At 42.1% G+C, this 23246-nt stretch overlaps 1 protein-coding gene and 1 long non-coding RNA gene across 2 annotated transcripts in view; one reads left to right on the top strand and one right to left on the bottom strand.

The window, feature by feature from the left end:
* Positions 1–5085: 5085 nt before the first annotated feature.
* LOC140729475 (uncharacterized) lies at positions 5086–22695 on the bottom strand. The gene is made up of 3 exons (XR_012099335.1): positions 22580–22695; positions 20758–21156; positions 5086–5334 (listed from the first exon to the last, which is right to left on the bottom strand). It is a non-coding gene; the product is annotated as an uncharacterized lncRNA (long non-coding RNA).
* LOC140729473 (kielin/chordin-like protein) overlaps positions 22619–23246 on the top strand; it is a 354219-nt gene continuing 353591 nt past the window's right edge. Inside the window, exon 1 of the mRNA XM_073049248.1 lies at positions 22619–22823. Coding sequence (XP_072905349.1) covers positions 22711–22823 — 113 coding nt within the window. The 5' untranslated portion in view covers positions 22619–22710. The remainder of the gene's footprint in view (positions 22824–23246) is intronic.

The following is a 23246-nucleotide window of genomic DNA, read 5'->3' as shown; positions in this document are numbered from 1 at the left end:
CTGTCCACACAGCCTTGTATCACCTGGACAATACAAATAACAATGTTGGCATGCTACTTATTGACTATAGCTTAATGTTTAACACCATGATTCCTACAATCCTGTTCGAAAAGCTCCAGAACCTGGGCCTCTGTACTTCCGTTTGCAACTGGATCCTCAGCTTCCTACTCAGAAGACCACAATCTGTGCAGATTGGTAATAATGTCTCCAACTTGCTGACAAACAACACTGGCGCAGCTCAGAGATGTGTGCTTAGCCCACTGCACTACTCTCTCTATGCCAATGAATGTATAGCTAGGCACAGCTCAAATGCCATCTATAAATTTTCTGAAGATACAACCATTGTTGGTAGAATCTCAAATGGTGATGAAAGGGTGTACAGGAACAAGACGTACCAGCTACTTAAGTGATGCTGCAGCAACAACCTTCCACTCAATCTCAGTAAGACCAAAGAGCTGATTCTGGATTTCAGGAAGGGTAAGATAAGGGAAGACACACCAATCCTCATAGAGAGATCAGAGGAGAGTGAGCAATTTCAAGTTCCTGAATGTTAATGTCTCTGAGGACCCAAACTGGTCCCAACACATTGATGCAGCCATAAAGAAGGCAAGACAGTGGCTATATTTCATTAGGAGTTTGAGGAGATTTGGAATGTCACCTAAAACACTCAAAAATCTCTGTAAATGTACAGCTGAGATCATTCTGATTGATAGCATCACTGTCTACTGGGAGGTGGGGGGCAGGGGGCTACTGCACAGGATCAAAGTAAGCTGCAGAGAGTCAGATCCATCAGGGTACTGGCCTCTGTCGTATCCAGGACACCTTCAGGGATCAGAGCCTCAAAAGGGCGGCATCCATCATTAAGGCCCCCACTACCCAGGACATGCCCTCTTCTCATTGCTACCATTAGGAAGGAGATACAGAAGTCTGAAGGTACACACTCAGTAATTCAGGGACAGCTTCTTCTCCTCTGCCACCTGATTACTGAATGGACACTGAACCCATGTCATCACCATAACCAATCTTACTACGTTTTAAGTTTATGTTTTTGCATTAATTTAATTTACAGTAAGATATACTTACTGCAATCCACTGTTTTTTCTGTATTTATTATGTATTGCAGTGGACTCCTGCTTCAAAGTTAACCTACCTCATGACATATGCCAGTGATATTAAACCTGATTCTGATTCTGAATCAAGTCATTCTTCTTCTCCAAGGCTACCGAAGAAAAAGAAGTTTTAGTGAAGAGCTGAGAAGAGGCAATAGGGAGGTACTATGCTGTTCACAGGGTTCATTCAGGTGAGTGGTAATCGAAGAGCACCATCACTTGGATTTGCCTGAAGCCATTAAAGCTGGCTGATTGGGCACTGCTTATGTGGAAATGTATGTATTCATTCAACCTACTCAGCTCTAAATTTATGGCTGACTCTAAATTTTGGGATGGCTTGTAATCCAAAAGAAATGTAGTACATAGCAATGGAGATCCTGATAGACCATGTCTAGAGAAGAATTTCCTGTACCTGCAAGACATTAATGGTATTCTAGAAAATCTCCTGATGTGTTATTCAAAACTTTTCTTTGAGCCTCTAGCTTAATAAAAGCTGAGCATTGTTTAAAATTGCACCTAGGCATCCAGGGAACCTTATTTACTTCAAAAAATCCATCTTATGCCATTCAGTTGGTTGTTCTTATTATCAAATGATAATTGATGTGGCCTGTGAAGGTAATATACATGTTGCGGGCAGACAATTTTGTTTAACCAGCTTCTTTATTATTTCTAGACAGTTGCTCTGAGCATCCACTCCAACTCCTTTACTAAAATTACCTCCTGTTCTAAAGGCAGACTGATTCAGTGTCGGATCTCAAGAGTACACGGATCTGGACCGTACCTTCCAAATATCCGGACCTGACATGCACTACCTTACTTTCCCTTTTCTATTTTCTAATTATGATTTATAATTTAAATTTTTATTATATTTACTTCAATTTGTACTTAAGGAAGCACAAAGAGCAGAAACAAATATCACTGTGATGATTGTACGCTCTAGTATCAATTGTTTGGTGACAATAAAGTATAAGTACATTGCAGACAGTTCAAGGACTCATCAGTGTCTAATGCTTCTGAGAAAATTTCCAGACTCTGAAGAAAAGCCAGAATTTATATTGTTTAAATGTAATCATGTGATTATTCTTGTGGTGAAGCACAATACTTCACTAACATTCTTGTTAGCAGTTAACAAATAAAAAAACAGCAGAAGTCAGTGTTAAATCTCAAACCACTCTCCTGCGACTCATGGGTTTCAAGGATTTCTCTATCATGCAGGATATGATGTGTGAAATAACAAGGGCTACCATTTGGCAGCTGTCATGGTCTGATACCCTGCACATAGAGTAAATAATTAGGAGGGTTAATGGGATGCTACATTGATTGGAATGTTGAGGATAATCACTGGAGGAAAGATATCTTGCTGGACTGCATTGAGCTTGCTAAGACTGCACAGCCAGACTGTGTAACAGATTCTTTCTCAGACTGTGAGACAAGTGAATACCCTAACACCATCAAGGTCTCCTCACTCAGATAACCAGCTGTTTACAGTATTGTTTACTGTTTACCTGTGCTGCGCACCAATTGCACTTTGAATTATATTTTATGAACTTACTTGCGGTAATAGTTTGTTTTATGTGCTGTGTATAATATATGTGTTGTGGGTGTTGTGGGAGGAACATTGTTTCATTTGGTTGTATATGTGTACAGTCAAATGACAATAAGTTTTAACTTGAAATACTTAATATAGTTTTGGTCCCCTTATGTAAGGAAGGATATATTTGCCTTCTGGATAAGGCAGCAAAGGCACCAATGAGTCTCAGTGATGTTCTGCGGGCTGCTTACAAAACTTCTAAATATACCTCTTTTGAATTACTCCCACTATAATCTGCAGCACTTAATTTCCCTTTAAGTAATGTGCTTTTGATCGGTCTTAGTGAACTACAGATCTCATGATGTTCTGAAGGATTTGGCGGACTTAATTCACAAGCAAGCAGGTATGGTACCTGTAAGAAGGCTAAGGTTCATTGCCATGGCCAAAAGTGAGGCAGGATAGAGGGACTCCAAGCCAGGAACCCTCTATCCAGCATATTGTTAGCAAATGCGCAGTCGTTGAAGAACAAGTTAATAAATTTACTTTGAACTTTGAACTAGACTGACAAGAATGGCCTTACACTCTCTTGTTAAGGAAGAGATATTTCATTAAAACATACAAAATTCCATGGTAGGGTTTATGCTTTGATGTTTTCACTTGTAGGAGAGTATGGTCTACTCCAGTGGCGAGAGGCAGAGCTTGACTTCTTGTGCACTGTGTTGAAGCCAGATTCAGCTAGTTAGGGAAGGAGGTACCAGGCAGTGCACAATCCAGTGGACAGTGCAGTTGATTGTCTAGGTTGGCTTTGTTGTGATGGCAAGACCCTGCTGGACATTGGTAACATAGAATACTGTGAGTCCAATGTACTAATTTCTTGGCTTGACAGACAGCAGGGGAGCTGCATGGCCTTGGGTGTGGTGTGGACCAGGCCTCATTTATGCCTCAAGATTGCCTGTTATCGCCACCAGCAAAGGAGGCGCCTGAGATGACTGTGTGCCATTGGATTCAGTGCTGGGCTGTGGGCTGACTCGTTCCCAACAGCGCTGCTCTCCAGTTTTCACTCGGTGGGAAACAAGTTGAGTGATTGTATTTTCTGCAGCTGCACTATGCAATATGTGGAACTGCTATGGGCTTGTTCTTGCAGAAACATGGCTCCAGGGCAACTTCCATGCACCAGCAATCGACAGGCCATGACACTCATGAGTTTGGGCTACATTGCTATTTTTTAATAGTTCTTTTCGTTAAGTATATGTTTTTTAGCTGACATAATTATATGTGCTATGTGTGCAGTGTACTGAGAGTGGTTGTTGGTTCTGTGTTTTGTACCTTGGCCCCAGAGGAACATTATTTGTTTGTCTATATTCATGTGTAGTTGTACGATAATTAAAGTTGAACTTTTGAACTTAAAATTATGCTGATCAATCAGCCTTAAACATATATCATCAAATCTCCCCTGCAGCAACACAAAGCCAGTTGATTAATATATTGTTTTCTAATGATGTGTATTAATCAATCAAACACACAATGTATTCTTTTTCCCGTGAAGGTGTATTCTTTAAAGTGCACAAAATAATAGTTGTGAGGTGAGCAGATAGATGCTCAGTCCATTCAGAATATGATGCCTCGTTAATGTTTGTTGCTGATTGCAATGTTCATCTGACGATCAAAGGCTTCTAGGCCTTTGGCAGTCTTTACAAAGGGTGAAATCTCAAGTATGGTATCTGAATGACACAACTACATAATCAATCACAAATACTGATTGAGTGCAATAGGCTTTTAAAAGAGGTTATCTTCATGCACATGTCTATTTAAGCTTATAATAAGTACACCAGCAGTAATCCATTATAAATAAACCTTGAGGCTTTTCCGAATTGATTTCTGAGGAGATAAGAGCTTATAAATCCTAGACTGATTGCAGTTATGCAGACCAATTTGTTTATTTGGCCACTGTGTAGCCTTATCATCAGCCCTTCAGTAACTGGCCAGTTAACTGAAAACATAATGGTGGCACAGATTTCAGAACATCTGATGCCAGTCTCAATATTCACTGTCCCCTATGAATGTCTCCTCTGCTCAAAGTGATAATTTGGCTCAGATCCATCATTATTACAATTGTTTAAGTCCTCTGATTGCTATGCTCAACAACACAGCTTTTGTAAAACTGACCTGATCAGCCTTTGAAGTCTCAGAGTTTATTGCAATTATTCTGAGTCATCAAGAAGTTTGTGGTAATTAGGGTCCTTTCTGAGAGAGAAGAGAACAGATTTTCACATCTTGATACAGAGTTGGTTGCAAAGCCTCATTAGTCAATAACTACCAGTGTCTGTCTCAGTCAACCATGTACTTTACCTGAAAATAAGAGGAATTCCAGATCCATTAAATTTCAAATAATGTATTTATTTTTGGTTTGTGTGGTAAACAAAAACCCTGATCCACAGAATCTTCTGAAAGCTGACTCAATGCTTTGTAGAAATGGAATCCATGTGTGGTGCATTGTAATTTGTGTTTATTACAATTCATTTTCAAATTCTGCACGTTAACATTGTAATAATGATTACAACATCCCTCAATTTACCATCTTCACTGCAGGCTCTCCATCCATAATGTATTGTTGCAGATGTACAACGCAGAGAGTAAAAGGGGCTCATAGGGGTAACAGATGGTGAAAGGTGGCGTCCAACACGAAAGCATTGGCTAGAAGACACAAAAAGAGTGAAAGCAAACAATATTTACCAGAAAATAATTCCGCTTGTTAAAAAGCCTCGCAATTTTTATGTATGATATTCTACCCAACACCAACATCAGCTTTCCTGTGTAAAGAATCCCACAGGTTCACCACCCTCTGAGTGAAAATCTTCTTCCTCATGTCAATCTGAATTGGTCTATCCATTATCTGATTACTGTGACCCCTGGTTGAACACTCCTCAGTTAGGGGAGATATACATCACGCATTCACTCTGCCTAACCCTGCAAGCATTTTGAATGTCTCAATGATAACTTCTGATCCTTCTAAGATCAAGAAAATGCAGGAAGAGTGTACTCATTCTCTCTTTAGATAACAAAACCACCATCCAAGAAACAAGATAATGAAACAACAACACACACAAAATGCTGGTAGAACACAGCAGGCTAGGCAGCATCTATAGGGAGAAGCGCTGTTGACGTTTCGGGCTGAGACCCTTCGTCAGGACTAACCGAAAGGAAAGATAGTAAGAGATTTGAAAGTAGTGGGGGGAGGAGGAAATGTGAAATGATAGGAGAAGACCGGAGGGGGTGGGATGAAGCTAAGAGCTGGAAAGGTGATTGGTAATGAATCTTCCTTTCACACCTGCCATGGCAAGCATACCCTTCGTTAGATAAGGAGATATATGCTTAAAATTCTTAAGGTATTGTATCACAAAGGCCCTTTATAATTGGAGAATAACATCTGAAATCAAATTGTCTCATGATAAAGACCATTGCCTTCCTGCATTACTTGCCTTCCTGGTAGGAATGAGGTGATAATATGGATGAATGAGTGGCTGAAGAGATGGTGCAGGGGAGAGGGTTTCAAGTTTTTGGATCATTGGAACCTTTATCTGGGGAAGGGCTAACATGTACAAGAGGAATGGGTTTCACCTAAACTACAGAGGAACCAATATCCTGGCCAGGAGGACTGCTAATGCTACTCAGAAGAATTTAAACTAATGTTGCAGGGGTCTGAGAATCGGAGCAGCAGGTCAGTAAAGAAAGGATTGGACCGGAGGCTAGATGTCAGGGAAAGTATTGAAAGGCAAAATCAAAAAGCAGGTACGGTGGGTAGAATCACAATCAAGAGAAAATCTGCAGATGCTGGAAATCCAAGCAACACCCACAAAATGCTGGAGGAACTCAGCAGGCCAGGCAGCATCTATGGAAAGGAGTACAGTCGACGTTTCTGGCCGAGACACTTCCACAGGACTGGGGGGAAAAGATGAAGAGTCAGAATTAGAAGGTGGGGAGAGGTGATGAAGAAAAACATGGTGACATGTGAAACAGGGAGGGAGGAGTAATGAAGAGCTGGGAAGTTGATTGGTGAAAGAGATACAGGGCTGTAGAAGGGGGAATCTAATAGGAGAGGACAGAAGGCCATGGAAGAAAGAAAAACAACAGGAGCATCCGAGAGTGTAAGCAAGGAGATAAGAGGTGAGGGATGGTGGTGGCCATTACTAATAGTCTGAGAAATCGATGTTCAGGGCAACAGGTTGGAGGCTACCCAGAAGGAATATAAGGTGTTGCTCCTCCAACCTGAGTGTGCCTTCATTGCGACAGTAGAGGAGGCCATGGAATGATATGTCAGAATAGGAATGGGAAGAGGAATTAACTTGTCAGAATAGCGTTCCCGGTGTGGCCTCCTATATATAGGTGAGACCTGACGTAGATTGGGAGACTGCTTCACCGAGCACCTATGCACTGTCCACCAGAAAAAGCGGAATCTCCCAGTGGCCACCTATTTTGGGCCTGTTATCTGAGAAAAGATATGCTGGCATTGGAGTGGATCCAGAAGAGGTTCACCCGAATGATTCCAAGAGGGATGGGGATAACTTATGAGAAGTGCTTGATGGCTCTAGGCCTGTACTTGCTGGAATTTAGAAGACTGAGGGGGATATCATTGGAACCTATTGAATATAGAAAGGCCTAGATAGAGTGGATATAGGGAGTATAACTATATAACAATTTCAGCACGGAAACAGGCCATCTCGGCCCTTCTAGTCCGTGCCGAACGCTTACTCTCACCTAGTCCCACCGACCCACACTCAGCCCATAACCCTCCATTCCTTTTCTGTCCATATACCTATCCAAATTTACTTTAAATGACAATACCGAACCTGCCTCTACCACTTCTACTGGAATTATGATTCCTATAGTGGATGAATCTGCGACCAGAGGGCACAGCCTTAGAGTATAGGGGCATCCATTTAGAATAGAGATGAGAAGGAACTTCTTCAGCCAGAGGATGGTGAATCTGTGGAATTCATTGCCATGAAAGACAATGGAGACCAAGTCATTGAATATATTTAAAGTGGTGGATGATAGGTTCTTGATTAGTCAAGTTGTCAAAGGTTGGAGTGATAGAGAAGTACAGCACTGAAACAAGCCCTTTGGCCCATCTAGGCTATGCCAAAACCATTTAAAATGCCTACTTCCATTGACCTGCACCAGGACCATAGCCCTCCATATCCCTACTATCCAAGTCCCTATCCAAACTTCTCTTAAAAGTTGAAATCAAGCTTGCATGCACCACTTGTGCCGGCAACTCATTTCACACTCTTGCGATCCTCTGAGGGAAGAAGGGTCTCCCCTCAATTTTTTTATGTTGTAAAGAATACAATCCTAATCTATTCAATCCTTCTTCATAACTCAGGTCCTTCAGACCCTTCAACATTCTTGTAAATTTTCTCAGTACGCTTTCAACCTTGTTTACATCTTTCCTGAGGGTAACTAAGCAAAACTGCATGTAATACTAGGCCTCATCAACGTCTTATACATCTTCACCATAATATCTCATCTCCTGTACTCAATACATTGATTTAAAAAGGTCTATCAGCCAAAAGCTTTCTTTATGATCCTATCTACCTGTAACAAATTTTCAATGAACTCAATATGTTCCCAGATCCCTTTGTTCTACTGCACTTGTCAATGCCCTACCATTCACTGTGAAAGACCTACCCTAGTTGTTCCTACCAAGATGCAAAATCTCGCACTTGTCTGCATTAAATTTCATTTGCCATTTCAGCCCATTTTTCCAGCTGAGCTAAATCCCTCTGCAAGTCATGATAGCCTGCTTCACTATCTACTACACCCCAATCTTGATGTTATTTACAAGTACGCTGATCCAGTTAACCACATTATCATCCAGATCATTGATATAGATGACTAACAACAAAGACCCAGCACTGATCCCTCCAACACACCACTAGTCACAGACCTCCAGTCAGAGTGGCAATCCTCCACTACCACTCTCTGGTTTCTCCAACAAAGCCAAGGAAAATCCAATTTACTACCTCATTCTGAATGCCATGCGGAACCTTGAGAAATGCCTTACAAAAGTCCATGTAGACAACATCCATTACCTTGTCATCATGACTTTCCTCGTACTTTCCTTGAAAAACTCTACAAGATTAGCTTGACATAACCTACCACACACAAAGCCATTCTGACTATCCTTAATCAGTTCCTTGTCTATCCAAATAATTAAATATCCTGTCCCTTAGAATACCTTCCAATAACTTTCTCACAACCTATGTCAGACTCACTGGTCTATAATTTCCTGGTTTCTGTTTAGAGACTTATTTTTAAACAGCGGAACAACACTGGCCATTTTCCAATCCCCTGGTACCTCTTCTCCTGCTGCTAAGAATGGTTTAAATATTTCTGCTAGGGCCCCAGTAATTTCTGCACTTGCCTCCCGTAGGGTCCAAGGGAATATCTTGTCAGGCCCTGGGGATTTATCCACCGATTTGCCTCAGGGTAGTAATCTGTATGGGGTTCATGAAGTTGATGTCAGTTTACTTTACTTCTGTAGAATCTATCCTTCTCCTGTTATGAATGTACCACAGCTCGGAGGGGCCGAAGGGTGCGGGGTAGCCCCCTCCTTTGTGAGAATCGCAAGATCACTATTGAGTCCATTCAGGAGACACAGGAAATGAGAGAAAGACATGCAGAATCCACAAGTCATTGGAATGTGTCTTGGCCTCCGAGAGGCGGACCCATTGATACCGGCTATTGTCTCTTGGAGACGGACTTGTGTATTGCATCCTGTACGATGCATCGACGCCCCAGGCAATGAAATGAGGGGGAGGTTGGTGGAGGGATTGCATCATCCCAACCTGATTGACATCTGAGACCCTGTGAGTCAGGATAAAAAGTGGGTCTGTGGGAATAGCCCCTCAGACGCACCAGAAGAAACGCCAGCGATCCCATAATAGCAAGAAACCAGGGGAAAGGCCACGTGCATCCGGTTCCATTTGCCCTGGAATCGGTGGGCCCTTTTCCATGGCCAAAAGGTTTTGAGCTAACAATGGGGAAACCAACTCCCAACGACTCTGGAAGGATTGACATCATAAAAGGAATGGGCAAGTTTTAAACCCGTCTCTCTCTCCAACCCAAAAGCTGCAGCTTGAATGAACTGAGTGACTTTTATATTTCCATCGGACAATACATTATCACCTAGACAATGATAGAGCTATTTCTTATTGATTATTATTATACCCGCGCTTTTAGATTTAGTATTGACGACGTGTATTATCTGCATGTTTGCATTGACATTATTTTGTGTATTTTTTTATCAATAAATACTGTTAAAAATAGTACCATCAGACTTCAACGGACCTCTCTATCTTTGCTGGTAAGTGACCCAGTTACAGGGTACATAACAATTGGGGGCTCATCCGGGATTTGACACTAAATTGGGGGGGCCAGTGAATCGGGCTTGTAAGTCCGAACTTGGATCTGGTTACGTGGGTAGCCAGATGGGAAACCAGCAAAGATGGACATGGGGGAAAGGCAAGACGGCCAGAGATTTCCGGGCTTGACCTGTTTTAATTGTGGAAAGGGGGGGCATATTGCATCTAGGTGCTTTGCTCCGAAGAAAGAGACAGGAAAAGGGAAAGCAGCAGTCCCTATCGGATGTGCCATGGTAATCAGTAAATCGACAAGAGAGCCCCGGGTAGACAGAGTACGAGAAGAGTCTGAGACTTGTATGTCAAACGGAACCATGTCTGTGAGGGAGGGAGGCACCCCAGTTCCAGTACGGATCTGGAGATGCTGAGCTATCATTGATCTAGTAAGGTACTAGATTTTGGTCGCAAGATGGGAATGGTAGCCGTGAAAGGAATAGGCAAAGGGACGGAAATGGTGCCCTTGCATAAGATCATTATGAATTGTGAGCTAGTCTCTGAACCAGTTGAAATGGGGGTGCGATCAGAATTCCCGAGAACTGATGCGGACGTCCTTCTGGGTAACGATTTAGCCGGTGGTAAGGTTTGGTCAGCAATGACGCTGACGAGCCGGCCGGTGAGCATTGCAGCCCCGCCCCTAGCGTCCAAGATCTATCCCGCATGCGCGGTTACTCACAGCATGTCGAGAAAGGCAGCTGAGAATGAGAGCAGTTTAAATCTGACCAGTATCGATTTGGCCGAGAGGTTTTTACTGACTCTGTACCACGAGGGTTTGGAGGGTGGTAAAACAGAGGGTAGTAAAGTGAAAGAGAGTAAGGGAGAGGAGATAGACCTGCCCTTAGCGAGGTCTGAAGTGCTAGAGGCACAAAATGGAGATGAGGAACAGATAGAGCTGTTAAAAGGTCCAGAGTTGGACATGGATGATCTGTCTGGTTTGGCAGAACTGTTTGAAGAAGTTGAAAATTCTAAAGGTGTTCCCAACAATGAAATGAGGGCAATCCTAGATGAAAAGGATGCCCTTACCTTGAAGAAGTCTGCTGGGTTGGCAGATGAGGTTGTTGCAGCCCGCGGGGTTGAATTTTCTCCGGAAGGGAGTTGCCCAGAGAGCAGCTGGGAGAATCAGGGGAATTTAGAATTTGGACCGGGTACGGGTATTGAAAGCCTGGAAGAGGCAAATGTCCCATTTGAGTGTGTCCAAGATGTGGATGCACGTGGTACTGAACCTAGTAATGGAGCTCAGAAAAAGTCTGAGGTATTTGATTCAGTTGAAAAGGAATGCAGTCCTTGTGGGTCAGATAGACTTTGTTCAGTGAAGAAAGCGTTAACCTTGGTAATAGTGGGAAGTGAGAGTTCCCAGGTGTTTGTGCTCGAAGGTGTGTTAAAAGTTAATGTGGAGATCAAACGTGGGGAGATGAATATTATCATTGAAGAAAACGGGAAATATGTAGTTCCCAAATCGAATGAAAAAAATTTAAAACCTGCGGATCACTTACAGGTTGAGTTGGAAGATGACGGGGCCCCCCATGCTATTGTTATTCCAGAGTGTGGTGTGAAAAGGCAGAATTTGAAATGCTGCTTGAACAAAGAGTTCGAACTGAAAACTAATAGCCTGAAGGGTCCTGACGAGAAAGCTAGCAACTTGCGTACAATTAAAGAATTGGGTGGAAATTCAGAAGATGGTCTAAGTTTGGGACACAGTGTTGATAAAATAACTCCTATGAAAGAAGCGGGCAACAGCCTATTTTGCCAGAGTACCCAAGCTCCCCACGTGGGAACTAACCGGAAAAGAGACGAGGGTTAATGGGGACGCCATTTTTAAATAGCAGAAACCGGTTTTAAGGGATTTCGACAAAGCCTGTGAATAATAAAATCCAACCCCCATGGAAGCCTGCCTGTTGAGTTTGAAAGCCACATAAAGATTAGTATTTGCATGAACTGTTATAGTATACCCGTAAGCTAAGATCACAGCTCTTTAGTTTTGTTGGCTAAAGAAAAATAAGACCTAAAAATAGGTGGTTATTCAATTGGAGTCTGATGCTACAAGACTTTAGTAGGGTACAAGATGTTAAGATATTAAAGGAAGTGACAATTGTAATCGGTAACCATCTAGATACTGAATTGAATGTATAACTCTGTAAAAAAAAACTTTTGTATTGTGTTAGATTCTACAATCCTGTAAGACTCTGTACTACTCTGTTTTCACCGCTGGTGAAAACGCTTTGAAGAAAGGGGGTGTTATGAATGTACCACAGCTTGGAGGGGCCAAAGGGTATGGGGTAGCCCCCTCCTTTGTGAGAATCGCAAGATCACTATTGAGTCCATTCAGAAGACCCAGGAAATGAGAGAAAGACATGCAGAATCCACAAGTCATTGGAATGTGTCTTGGCCTCCGAGAGGCGGACCCATTGATGCCGGCTATTGTCTCTTGGAGACGGACTTGTGTATTGCATCCTGTACGATGCATCGACACCCCAGACAATGAAACAAGGGGGAGGTTGGTGGAGGGATTGCCTCATCCCAACCTTATTGACATCTGAGACTCTGTGAGTCAGGATAAAAAGAGGGTCTGTGGGAACAGCCCCTCAGACGCACCAGAAGAAACGCCAGCAATCCCGTAATAGCAAGAAACCAGGGGAAAGGCCACATGCGTCCGGTTCCATTTGCCCTGGAATCGGTGGGCCCTTTTCCACGGCCGAAAGGTTTTTAGCTAACAACGGGGAAACCAACTCCCAACGACTCTCGAAGGATTGACATCATAAAAGGAATGGGCAAGTTTTAAACCCGTCTTTCTCTCCAACCCAAAAGCTGCAGCTTGAATGACCTGAGTGACTTTTATATTTCCATCGGACAATACATTATCCCCTAGACAACGATAGAGCTATTTCTTATTGATTATTATTATACCCACGCTTTTAGATTTAGTATTGACGACGTGTATTATCTGCATGTTTGCATTGACATTATTTTGTGTATTTTTTTATCAATAAATACTGTTAAAAATAGTACCATCAGACTTCAACGGACCTCTCTATCTTTGCTGGTAAGTGACCCAGTTACGGGGTACGTAACACTCCCGAGAAAATACAGATGCAAAGAATTCACTTAAGATCTTCCCCATCTGCTTTGGCTTCCACAATGGATTACCATTCTGGTCTTCCAGAGGACCAATTTTGTTCCTTGCAATTCTTTTTCTCTCAACATATCTCTAAGAATCCCTTAGTATTCTCCTTCACCTTGTCTGCTAGAGGAACTTCATGCCTTCTTTTAGCCTTCCTGATTTCATTCTTAAGTGTTCTCTTACATTTCTTGCATTCCATAGACACCTCATTTGTTCCTACTTGCCTATACCTGCCATGCACCTCTTTTCTCTTAAGTAAGACATCAATATCTCTTGAAAACTAAGGTTCCCTACACTGGTTATCTTTACCTTTTATTCTGAAAGGCACATGCAAGCTTTGTAGTCTCAAAAATCTACACTTGCCAGATCATTTTTGATACCATTAAAATTGGCCTTTCTCCAATTTAGAAAATTTCGACCTGCAGACCAGACCTATCTTTTTGCATATTTATTTTGAAGCTGATAGCATTGTGATCACTAGATGCAAAATGTTCCCCTGCACAAATTCCTGCCACCTGCCCTGTCTCATTCCCTAATAGCAGATCCAGAATCGCATGCTCTCTTGTTGGGACTTCTATGTACTGATGAAGGAAATTTTCCTGAATACAATTGACAAACTCTATCTAATCTAGTTCTTTTACAGTATGGGATTGCTAGTCAATATGTGGAAAGTTAAACTCACCTACTATAACAACCTTATGTTTCTTGCAACAGTTTGCGATCTCTTTACAAATTTGTTCCTCTAAATCCCTCGGACTGTTGGGTGATTTGTAATGCAGACCTGCTAACGTGGTCATACCTTTCATATTTCTCATTCTCAGTTCCACTCATAATGCCTTACCAGTCGAGTTCACTTTTTTAATATATATTATTTCTATTTTTTGCATGATTTTAATCTATTCAGTATACGTATACTGTAATTGATTTACTTATTTATTTATTATTATTATTATTATTTTTCATCTTTCTTCTATATTATGGATTACATTGAACTGCTGCTGCTGTTAACAAATTTCACAACACAAGCTGGTGATAATAAACCTGATTCTGATTCTCCAGTATGTCCCGACAGAGCACTGCTGTGACATTTTCCCTGCCTCCTTTAATCCCTCCTGCTCTATCTCATCTAAAACACGGAACCCCGGAATATTGAGCTGCCAGTCCTGCCCTCCTGTGACTAAGTCTTACTAATGGCTACAGCATCATAATTCCAGGTGTCGATCCCTGCCCTGAGCTCATTCGCCTTTCCTACGATACTTCTTACATTGAAATACATGCCCCTCAGAACACTAGTCGCACCATGCTTGACCTTTTGGCTTCTGATTTTGTCTGAGGTCTTACCAACATCTGTCTCTACAACCTCCCCACTAACTATTCTGGCACTCTGGTTATGGTGAGAAGGCAGGAATGGGTTTGAAAGGGATTATAAATCAACCAAGATGCAATGGCAAAACAAAGTCAATGGGCCAAGTGATATATTTCTACCCCTCCACCTTGTAGTCTTAAAAAAACTACTGAGATTGTCTGAAAATCTTTTGAATCCACTTTTGAGGAGGTGGGAGCTTAAGTCCAATCATATTAACCCTCTGAGAAACACACACAAAATTTTAGTGCAGCCCTTCTTCACAGCTTGTTTTCTCTCAATTATTTTGCCGTAATAATCAATATCTTGAGAAAAATTTAATTGATCTTTCATGATATGTGATGCCAGTAATTACGTGCAACATAGGATTGAGCGCAGGTTTCAAAAATATTTTACGTGAATGAATCGCTAGTTGAAATTTCACCTAATGTTACCTCTTTATGATTATTTTTTTCAAATTTAATGTTTCCAGCATTTTCCCTTGTCTACTGATCCCACAGCCTTAATGTTGGAATAAATTCCATCAGCCACGACCGTTTCAAGTGCTCATCGCTCATCTTTAAGGCATGGCGTTAACAATTAATGGATGACTCACATCAGTGGCATCAGCCCCAATGCAGTCCCCCAATACACTCCACACCCAAGGGACCGCAGACTCACACAAACAAGTAACTTCAGCAGCTGAGAGCAGGAAATGGTGGTTTACACCAATAAGGCCAGTCCTTATCTTCAGGGCTAGGAACCTAGGATTAATGTTTCAGATCCTATTACTCTTGTTTTCATTCAAATCCCTAGAAGGAATGTCCTTCAAAGTCAAAGTAAAGTATATATCACCATATACTACCTTGGATTCATTTTCTTACAGTCACTTACAGGCAATAAATAAGTTTGGAAGCAAAAGGCCAATGAGCATCTGGTTGTGGAGAATTGTAGGGAAGTTGCTGGAGAAGATTCTGGAAAGGTCAAGTCAAGACTGCTTAGGAGGAGTCAGTGCAGCTTTATGAAGGAGAGATTATGTTTCACAAATCTTATTATGTTTTGAGGAGATACCTAAAAACAATAGAGGAAGAGTGGTAGACATGATTTACAGCCCCACACAGGCTGATCCAGAATATCGAGGTACCAGGGATCCGAGGCATGGCAGCAAGCTGGATCCAAAGTTTGCTGGGAGATAGGAGGCAGAGTTTACTGGTGGATAGCTATTTTTTATTACTGGAAAACTGTAATGTGGTGTAGTGAGTGGTTCAGTGCTGGGTCTTATGTTGATTGTGATGACATGGATGAGCCTATTGGGTGGAGGTGGGGCTATGACACAAGAGTAGGTCGATTTATACAGAGCAAACAAGGTTGTTTAATTAACCACTTGGAAAGTTGGGTGGAGCACTGAAAAATGGAATTTACTCCAGACAAGTGTAAGTCAATTCACCTTCTGGTAAAGCATATAGAGTAAATGGAGGGACCGTGGGGTGCAAGGCTATAGTGTCCTGAGAGTGCTGACACAGATGGACAGGGTAATGAAAATAGTATTTTGGTATGCTGGCTTCTTAACCTGAGGCTATGAATATAACAGTTGAGTTGTTATGTTGATAGACCACGCTGCAATGTTTCTGAGAGCATAAGCAGTTACTTGCTGGAGCTCCTGCACAAGAAGCAGAGTAGAAGAGCTAAATACAAGGCTGAATGAGATGAGCAAAGAAGGCAAGGGGGGCCCACACGCTAAGAACCTTACAGGAGCCTTCTACATTTCAAATTCCCTGACGAGTCCGGCACCAGGATTCTAAAGGTTTCTAAATTACTAGTACAGAGATCTGTTAGGTCATTATAACTGGCACCAACTGTGATATGTCACATATCACAATCTGTAGCTTATTGCTTCACACAGAAGATTACAGATGTTCTCTACTCATAGTGTGGGGAATTTATTTCTTTTAAATAAAGAACAGCTGGAAATACGGGCACATGGATTTGCAAAGATTGCGCATTGAACTCGTGGCACTCTGGGCTCTCCATGTGAATCTGGAGCTTTTGATGAACTGCAGGGGCTATTAGGCACTGAGCATTCAGATTATGTATGACCACACTCAAACAGTTCTTCTGGAAAGTGCATTATCATCATCATTGTTATGTGCCACGTCGTGTGATGTAGGGGATCATGCTCTCATGACTGTGACTGTCCTTGGCAAATATTTCTATAGAAGTGGTTTGCCATTGCTTTCTCCTCGGCTGTGTCTTTACAAGACGGGTGATCCTCGCCATTATCAATACTCTTCAGTGATGGCCTGCTTGGCGTCAGTTGTTGCAGAACCTGGACTTATGATACACACCAGCTGCTCATGCAACCATCCACCACCTGCTCAAATGGCTTCACATGACTCTGACCATGGGCTAAGCAGGTACTATGCCTTGCCCAAGGATGATCTGCAGGGCAGCGGAAGCACTTTACACCTCCTTTGGTGGAGACGTATCTCCACCCTGCCAACTATATGCATACAAACAATTCATAGGAGTTGAACATCATTAAACCGTAGATGCCGAAAATCTGAAATAAAATCAGAAAGCTAATATTCAGTAGGTCTGAGGTGGAGGTGGAAACATATTTATTGTTTCAGGTCAAGGATTTTTCATCAGAACTGGAAAAATGAGAAGGTACATAAACATATTTCAAATTCATGAGGGGGGAACACTGGAGAGAACAAAGAGAATGGCTATGATAGTTTTGTAGGTCATTAAGATGAAACAATATTTTCCAAGTTACTCAATTAGTAGATAAAACAGAATCAAGTTTAATATCACTGGCATATGTCACAAAATTTGTTGTCTTTGTGGCAGCAGTATAATGCAATACATAGTGGTGGAAAAAAATGTGAATTACATTAAGTATTTATACTTACTATAATTCACAATTTTTATATATATATAAAATAATTAAATTGAATAAGTAGTGTAATGAAAATAAGGAAAAAGTCCTGTTAGTGTTCATGGGTTCACTGTTCATTCAGAAATCTAATGGTGGAGGGGAAGAAGCTGTTCCTGAATCATTGAATGTGTGGTGTCTTCCTGTCAGCTCCTGTACCTGCTCCCTGATGGTAGCAAGAGAGCGAGGCATGACCTGGGTGATGGACGTCCTTGATGATGGATGCCGACTTTTTCAGGACAAGTAAAGAGAGAATTTTAAAAAAAAACACTGGAACTGTGAGAGGCAGAAGAGAGCAGTTGCTAGAAGTCTGCAACCAAGAAAATGCAGCAAATAGCTCGCAGATGAGACAGCAATTCTGCAGACAGAGGAACTGAGTTAAGGTGGCTAATCTTACATTAGTACTGGGCAGGAAAAACTGTTTATCTGAAATGGCTGAATTCAGTAGAGTATCAAGGGAGGCCACGTACCCAGATAAAAGATGAGGTCCTATATCTCTAGCTTAATTTGGACTTTGTTTGACTATCACACTGCTGTTTCCTGCACTATGTAGAATTCAATAATGTTATTACTTTTGTTGACAATTTCCATCCTGCTCTCACTTTCACATGATCCATATCTGTTCTGTCCTGCTTTTAAATGTAACATGTGAGATGCTGGGAATAACACACAGGTCAGGCTGCGTCGGAGGAAAGAGAAGTACACTGACTGGCCACATTATTAGGTATTGTACCTCCTGAGTGTATGCTCATGGTTCTCTGCTGTTGTAACCCACCCACTTCAAGTGATGCTCTTCTGCACACCACTGTTGCAACACATGGTTATTTGAATACTTGTCACCTTCCTGTCAGCTTGAACTATCCTGGCTATTCTCCTTTGATCTCTTAATTCTCATTTTCACCCATAGAACTGTTTTTATTTTATTTTGCACTATTGTCTGTAAACTTTAGAGATTGTTGTGCATGAAAATCCCAGGTGGTCAATCAGCAGTTTCTGGGATACCCAAATCACCAAGACTGGCACCAACAATCATTCCACGGGCAAAGGCAATAAGATTACAGTTCTTTCCCCATCCTGATGTTTGGTCTGAGTAACACTGGAACCGCTTGGCCATATCAGCATGCTTTTCTGCATTAAGTTGCTGCCACTTGATTGGCTGATTAGATATTTGCATTAACAAGCAGGGGTACAGGTGTACCTAATAAAGTAGCCACTGAGTGTAGAGTTAAATGATTCAGGTGAAAGACCCTTCATACAACTGAGAATGAGAAAAAGCAAATTAACATTAAGATGCAGAGAGGGTTGGGACAAAGGGATTATACACTCAGTTCTTCGCCCTGGACTCTCAGACTCGCAAACATCAGATATTCAACTTCCAGTCCCTGGCCTGAACACTCAGACTCACTAACCTGCAGACATCGGGTCTCTGACCTCTGAACAAGTTGACCTAGGGGCTCCTCCTCTAGATTCGCTGACTTTAGTCTTCAAACTTCAGGCTTCTACCTCTGGATTCAACGAGCTCTGGACTTTCACCTTTGGCTCTACACTTTGGACTTCATCAACCACTAGGTATTGACTTTTGAGCCTTGGCTCCTGGACTAGCGAATCACAGTTTTATTTTACGGCCTCGACTTCTGGCCTTGTTTGGATCTCTGAACCCCATTACTGAGGAGTTATTGGCCATCTTGACCCCCAGTCATATGGACCTCAGTTCAGGGACCTGGGGTCATTGGTTTCCTCACCTGCCAGCTCAACTTTCAGGATCGCTGACCTTTGACTACGGACTCCGAACACCAGCTCCTGCCCTGACCCTTAATTTAATACCTTGACCTCTGACTCTCCCTCATTCCTGTCCCTGAAGTCTCACCTTAAAACAAAAGTAAGCAAATTACCTGAAGTTATAAAATTTAATATTGTGTACAAAAAAAATCCATGTGCCCAGTTAGAAGAAGGGGTTCTATTCTTTAAGTTTACATTGGACTTTGTTGTAACAGTGGAGAAGACCCGACAGATAAATTAGAGTGGAGCTGGATGGAGTTAAAATGATTGGCAACAGAAAGCTGGGGTCGCTCCTGTAGACTAAATAAATGTTCCACAAAGCAACCTTCAAATTGTTTTGCTTTCTCTGGCGCCCAAGAAGCCACATTGTGAACGACAAATGCAGTAATCTAGTTTGAAAGAAATGTAAGATCACTCACCTTAACTCAGCCTTTTTTCCCTCCACAGCTCTTGTTTGCTCTGCTGAGTACTTACGGCATTTTCTCTTCCTATGAGTATTCAGCCTGACTGGCCTGCTTTGCCTCCTCTGTTTCTGCTGACCATTTGAATGAATGGATGATTATTGAAGCATCAGGCCCATATTCTTGGCTCATCTAGTCACAGGGTCCTGATTGGCTGGACAGGGCAACTTTAAATGCCGCTACAGAGTCACATGGAGCCGAGTGTAAAATGTAACAGCGGGCAAGGTGACATTACTTTGGACAGCCCAGGGCATGCACTGTAGTTTTTCGACAGGCAGTCTAATGCTCTGCACTACGGCACTATCTTCTGTGCATCATGAAGAGTCAATCATTCCACACTGCACACCAACTGGAGAAAGAAGTGGAAGAGGAAGAAGAGAAAGATGGCAGACAGTGACAAGGCGAAGCTCTCTCATGATTATTGTGAGGGAATGGTTAGTGGCAAATACACTTGAGGATCTCACTCTTCATACTCAAGTCACAAACAGAGAGACAGTCACACTTGAATGCAGCAAGAGAATGGTGTAACCTGTACTTGGCCAAATAGTAAGTTACCATTATTACTTGTACCTGGCAATAATCAATTCCATTAAGCTGAAGCTTCACTATTTCCTTTTGATGTCAAATGCATTACCACTGTTCATCTTGTATAAAACAAAATCCTGGCAAATCGTCAGTGGGAGATTAGCTTAACCAGGCACTTCAACACTGTGATGCAATAATATATCAAAAGCTGCATAAACTGTTGTGCAGGACCCCATTCCTCACTTAGCAAAACCGTTCCATAATGTGCAAGACTCAAGTCAGGTTGCAGGAGAAATTCTACAGCTACTCAAAAATAGACTCAACAGCTGTTGCTTGCTTCATATTTACATAGCTTCAAATTTGCCAGTTAATGTTAACTTTTGAGGCAGTCTCTTGGTTAAGTGCAAAATTTTATGATTGCATGTGGCATTATATTATGTGAACTGTTTCTCTTACTGGGACATTCACAGTAAGATTGTATAAGTATATAGGACTGGCAAGCATGAAGTTGGACATGGAACCTTGTAGCGAAAGCTTACCTTTTTATAGCCCAGTTGTCTTCATTCTATCTTGTTCTTTGTCCATGTGATTGTAACATTGTTTGGTTCTACTTGCAATGTGCTCTCATGTTTGATGAACTGATAGGTTTTCAAGTGAATTCCTTCCACCTTGATTCACACATGTAATGGAAGATTACTTTCACCTTGGCTATTAAATTGATTGTGTGGCCTTTTGGAGTTTTCATTTTACTGGATTGTCATAGTTGGAGGCTTTATAATATCATCTACCTCTTCTAGTGTGATCTTCATTTGATTTGAACTAGGTTTCTGGCAGTATAATTAGTTAAAATCGTATAGAATTAGTCAAAAGGAATGGAAATTGTTTTATCAACAGGAGAGCTTTGGAAATTAAAAAGAAGTACTGCAGATATTGGAAATCTGAAAGAGAAACACAAAATATGGAAACAATCAGCAGGTCACATAGTTCCTGCGGAAGAGTAACAGAATTGATGTATCAGGTCGAAAACTACATCAGAAGTTTGAACATTCCATTTGAGATAAATAATGCTGAAAATGTTAAAAAGTGAAATATAATTTGTTTAGTTCAGAGATGACAACCATGGTTTAGGCTTTGGAACAGATAATCAAGTAAAGGGACAAGTTCAACATGTTAGTGTCACTGAAAGTGAATGTAATTACATTGCTTATACTAAAGGAAGATCCCAAAGGATCCAAAATTTTTTACTGAAAATATGTTTCTTACATACTTGATCGTTGAGGAATATATGAAGAGACGGTTAATTTCCTAAACTGAAAAAACAGATTATGTGCATGATAGAAATAAATCATCTTCTAATGCTGATGGAAAGGACTCGTCATTGTCTTCATTTTGAAGGTACAAAACCACTCGAGAATGAAGACAATCTTGAGATGTTGCCAGAGATCTCTGGTGTATTTGCAGACTAGTTTGCCCAGGATAAGCATATACTTTCCATCTGAAGTCAGACATCTCCTAGACCTGGGATGCAGGACTTCCTAGTGTGAGATGGGAGGGTCAGAACTTGACTACAGTGGTTGGCAGATTTAAGGATAAAGTCCCTAATGGCCGTTAAGATACAATGCCCAATGAGAGGGCAGAGGCACACAGCTTGGGTAGAGTCCCCCCCCCACTATAAACCAGGGAGCATCAAAAACAATGCATTAATGTCCCTTGTGCAATAGTAAGAGACAATACTCAGAAGACACAGAGGTACTGCAGATGCTGGAAATCTAGGGCATACACACAATGTGTTGGAGGAGCTCAGCAGGTCAGGCAGCAACCATGGGTGGAAAAACAGTTGACATTTTGTGCCAAGACCTGATGAAAGGTCTCGGTCCAAAACATGGACTGTTTATTCCCTTCCATAGATGCTGCCTGACCTGTTGAGCTGGTCCAGCCCATTGTGTGTATTACCATAATCAGAATTTCACCTTGCAGTGCGTAGTAAAAGGTCTACCTTCACCACTCTGTCACACATATGGGAACAATATGGGGAAACAGGATTTCTCCCTGTGCAGGAATTGGGATGCCCATACCCAGTCGTGTGATCAGGGATCTTCATTCCATTCACCCTTGTGTGGGACCAAGCATTTTATACCTCCATCAGCACTCTGCACAGGGTGAGTTCGAGTGTGGATACCGGGATCGCCACCTCTCCTGTATTCCTTGCTCTGCGCTAAATATGGATTCGGGGATTTCCCTTTCATCCCACCTTGCCTGCAAGCCCGATCCCTCTCTCCTCACTGCCGGGACTTCCTCCGTCTCCTACATTGGAGGCTGGGTCTGGGACTGTGTTCCCCTCCCAGTCCAACCCTCACTTACCTCTCTTCGCGTCTGGATCACTGCTCTGCTCTTGAGCGTGCGGGGAGAAGCGGAGCGCTGCCGCTTAGCGGTGTTACTCTGCCGGAGCCGCACCGGGCGTTTGAACGCTCGCTTCCTCACACCGCTTGACTATGAGTGGGCTGAAGACGCTGTGTGTGCTTCTATGCGTGTTGAGGGCAGATGGCAGGGGCTATCCGGGAAGGAAGCGAGGAGTCCTGAAGCACTACAGCACCGCCATGCATAGGTAAGGGAGCCAGTCCTCCTCGCTAACTTTCAGTCATATTGAATAATTGTAAGATTCTGGGACCGCAACCAGCTGCCTTCCAACGTTTGGCCATTTTACCGAGGATTCATTTAACTGACCAGTAGTTTCAGTGAATTGTATTGAAGCCAATGGAAGAAACCAAGTGGATCTCTGATGTTTTAAAACCTGCGGCATCGGCCAGGTTCCTCTGGCAATTTTTGTTCTGCGTTTACATTTGGTGCTGAAAATGATTTGGTATTAATTGATGGAGAATATTTTAAAATACAAAGGTAGTATAAGTATCAGAATATAGCTTCGTTTAACCAGTGCCGGGAGGTTGCACAGATTGAAGTGTTAGGCGCTTCTCCGCCTGTCCAAATGAAGGAAGTATTTCTTCAGTGAAAACGAAAATTATTTTTTGAG

This window comes from Hemitrygon akajei, chromosome 6, assembly GCF_048418815.1.
Source record: "Hemitrygon akajei chromosome 6, sHemAka1.3, whole genome shotgun sequence".
In the NCBI taxonomy this organism is placed as follows: Eukaryota; Metazoa; Chordata; class Chondrichthyes; order Myliobatiformes; family Dasyatidae; genus Hemitrygon; species Hemitrygon akajei.
Note: the sequence above shows the minus strand (reverse complement) of the source record. Positions and strands in the feature narration are given on the sequence as shown.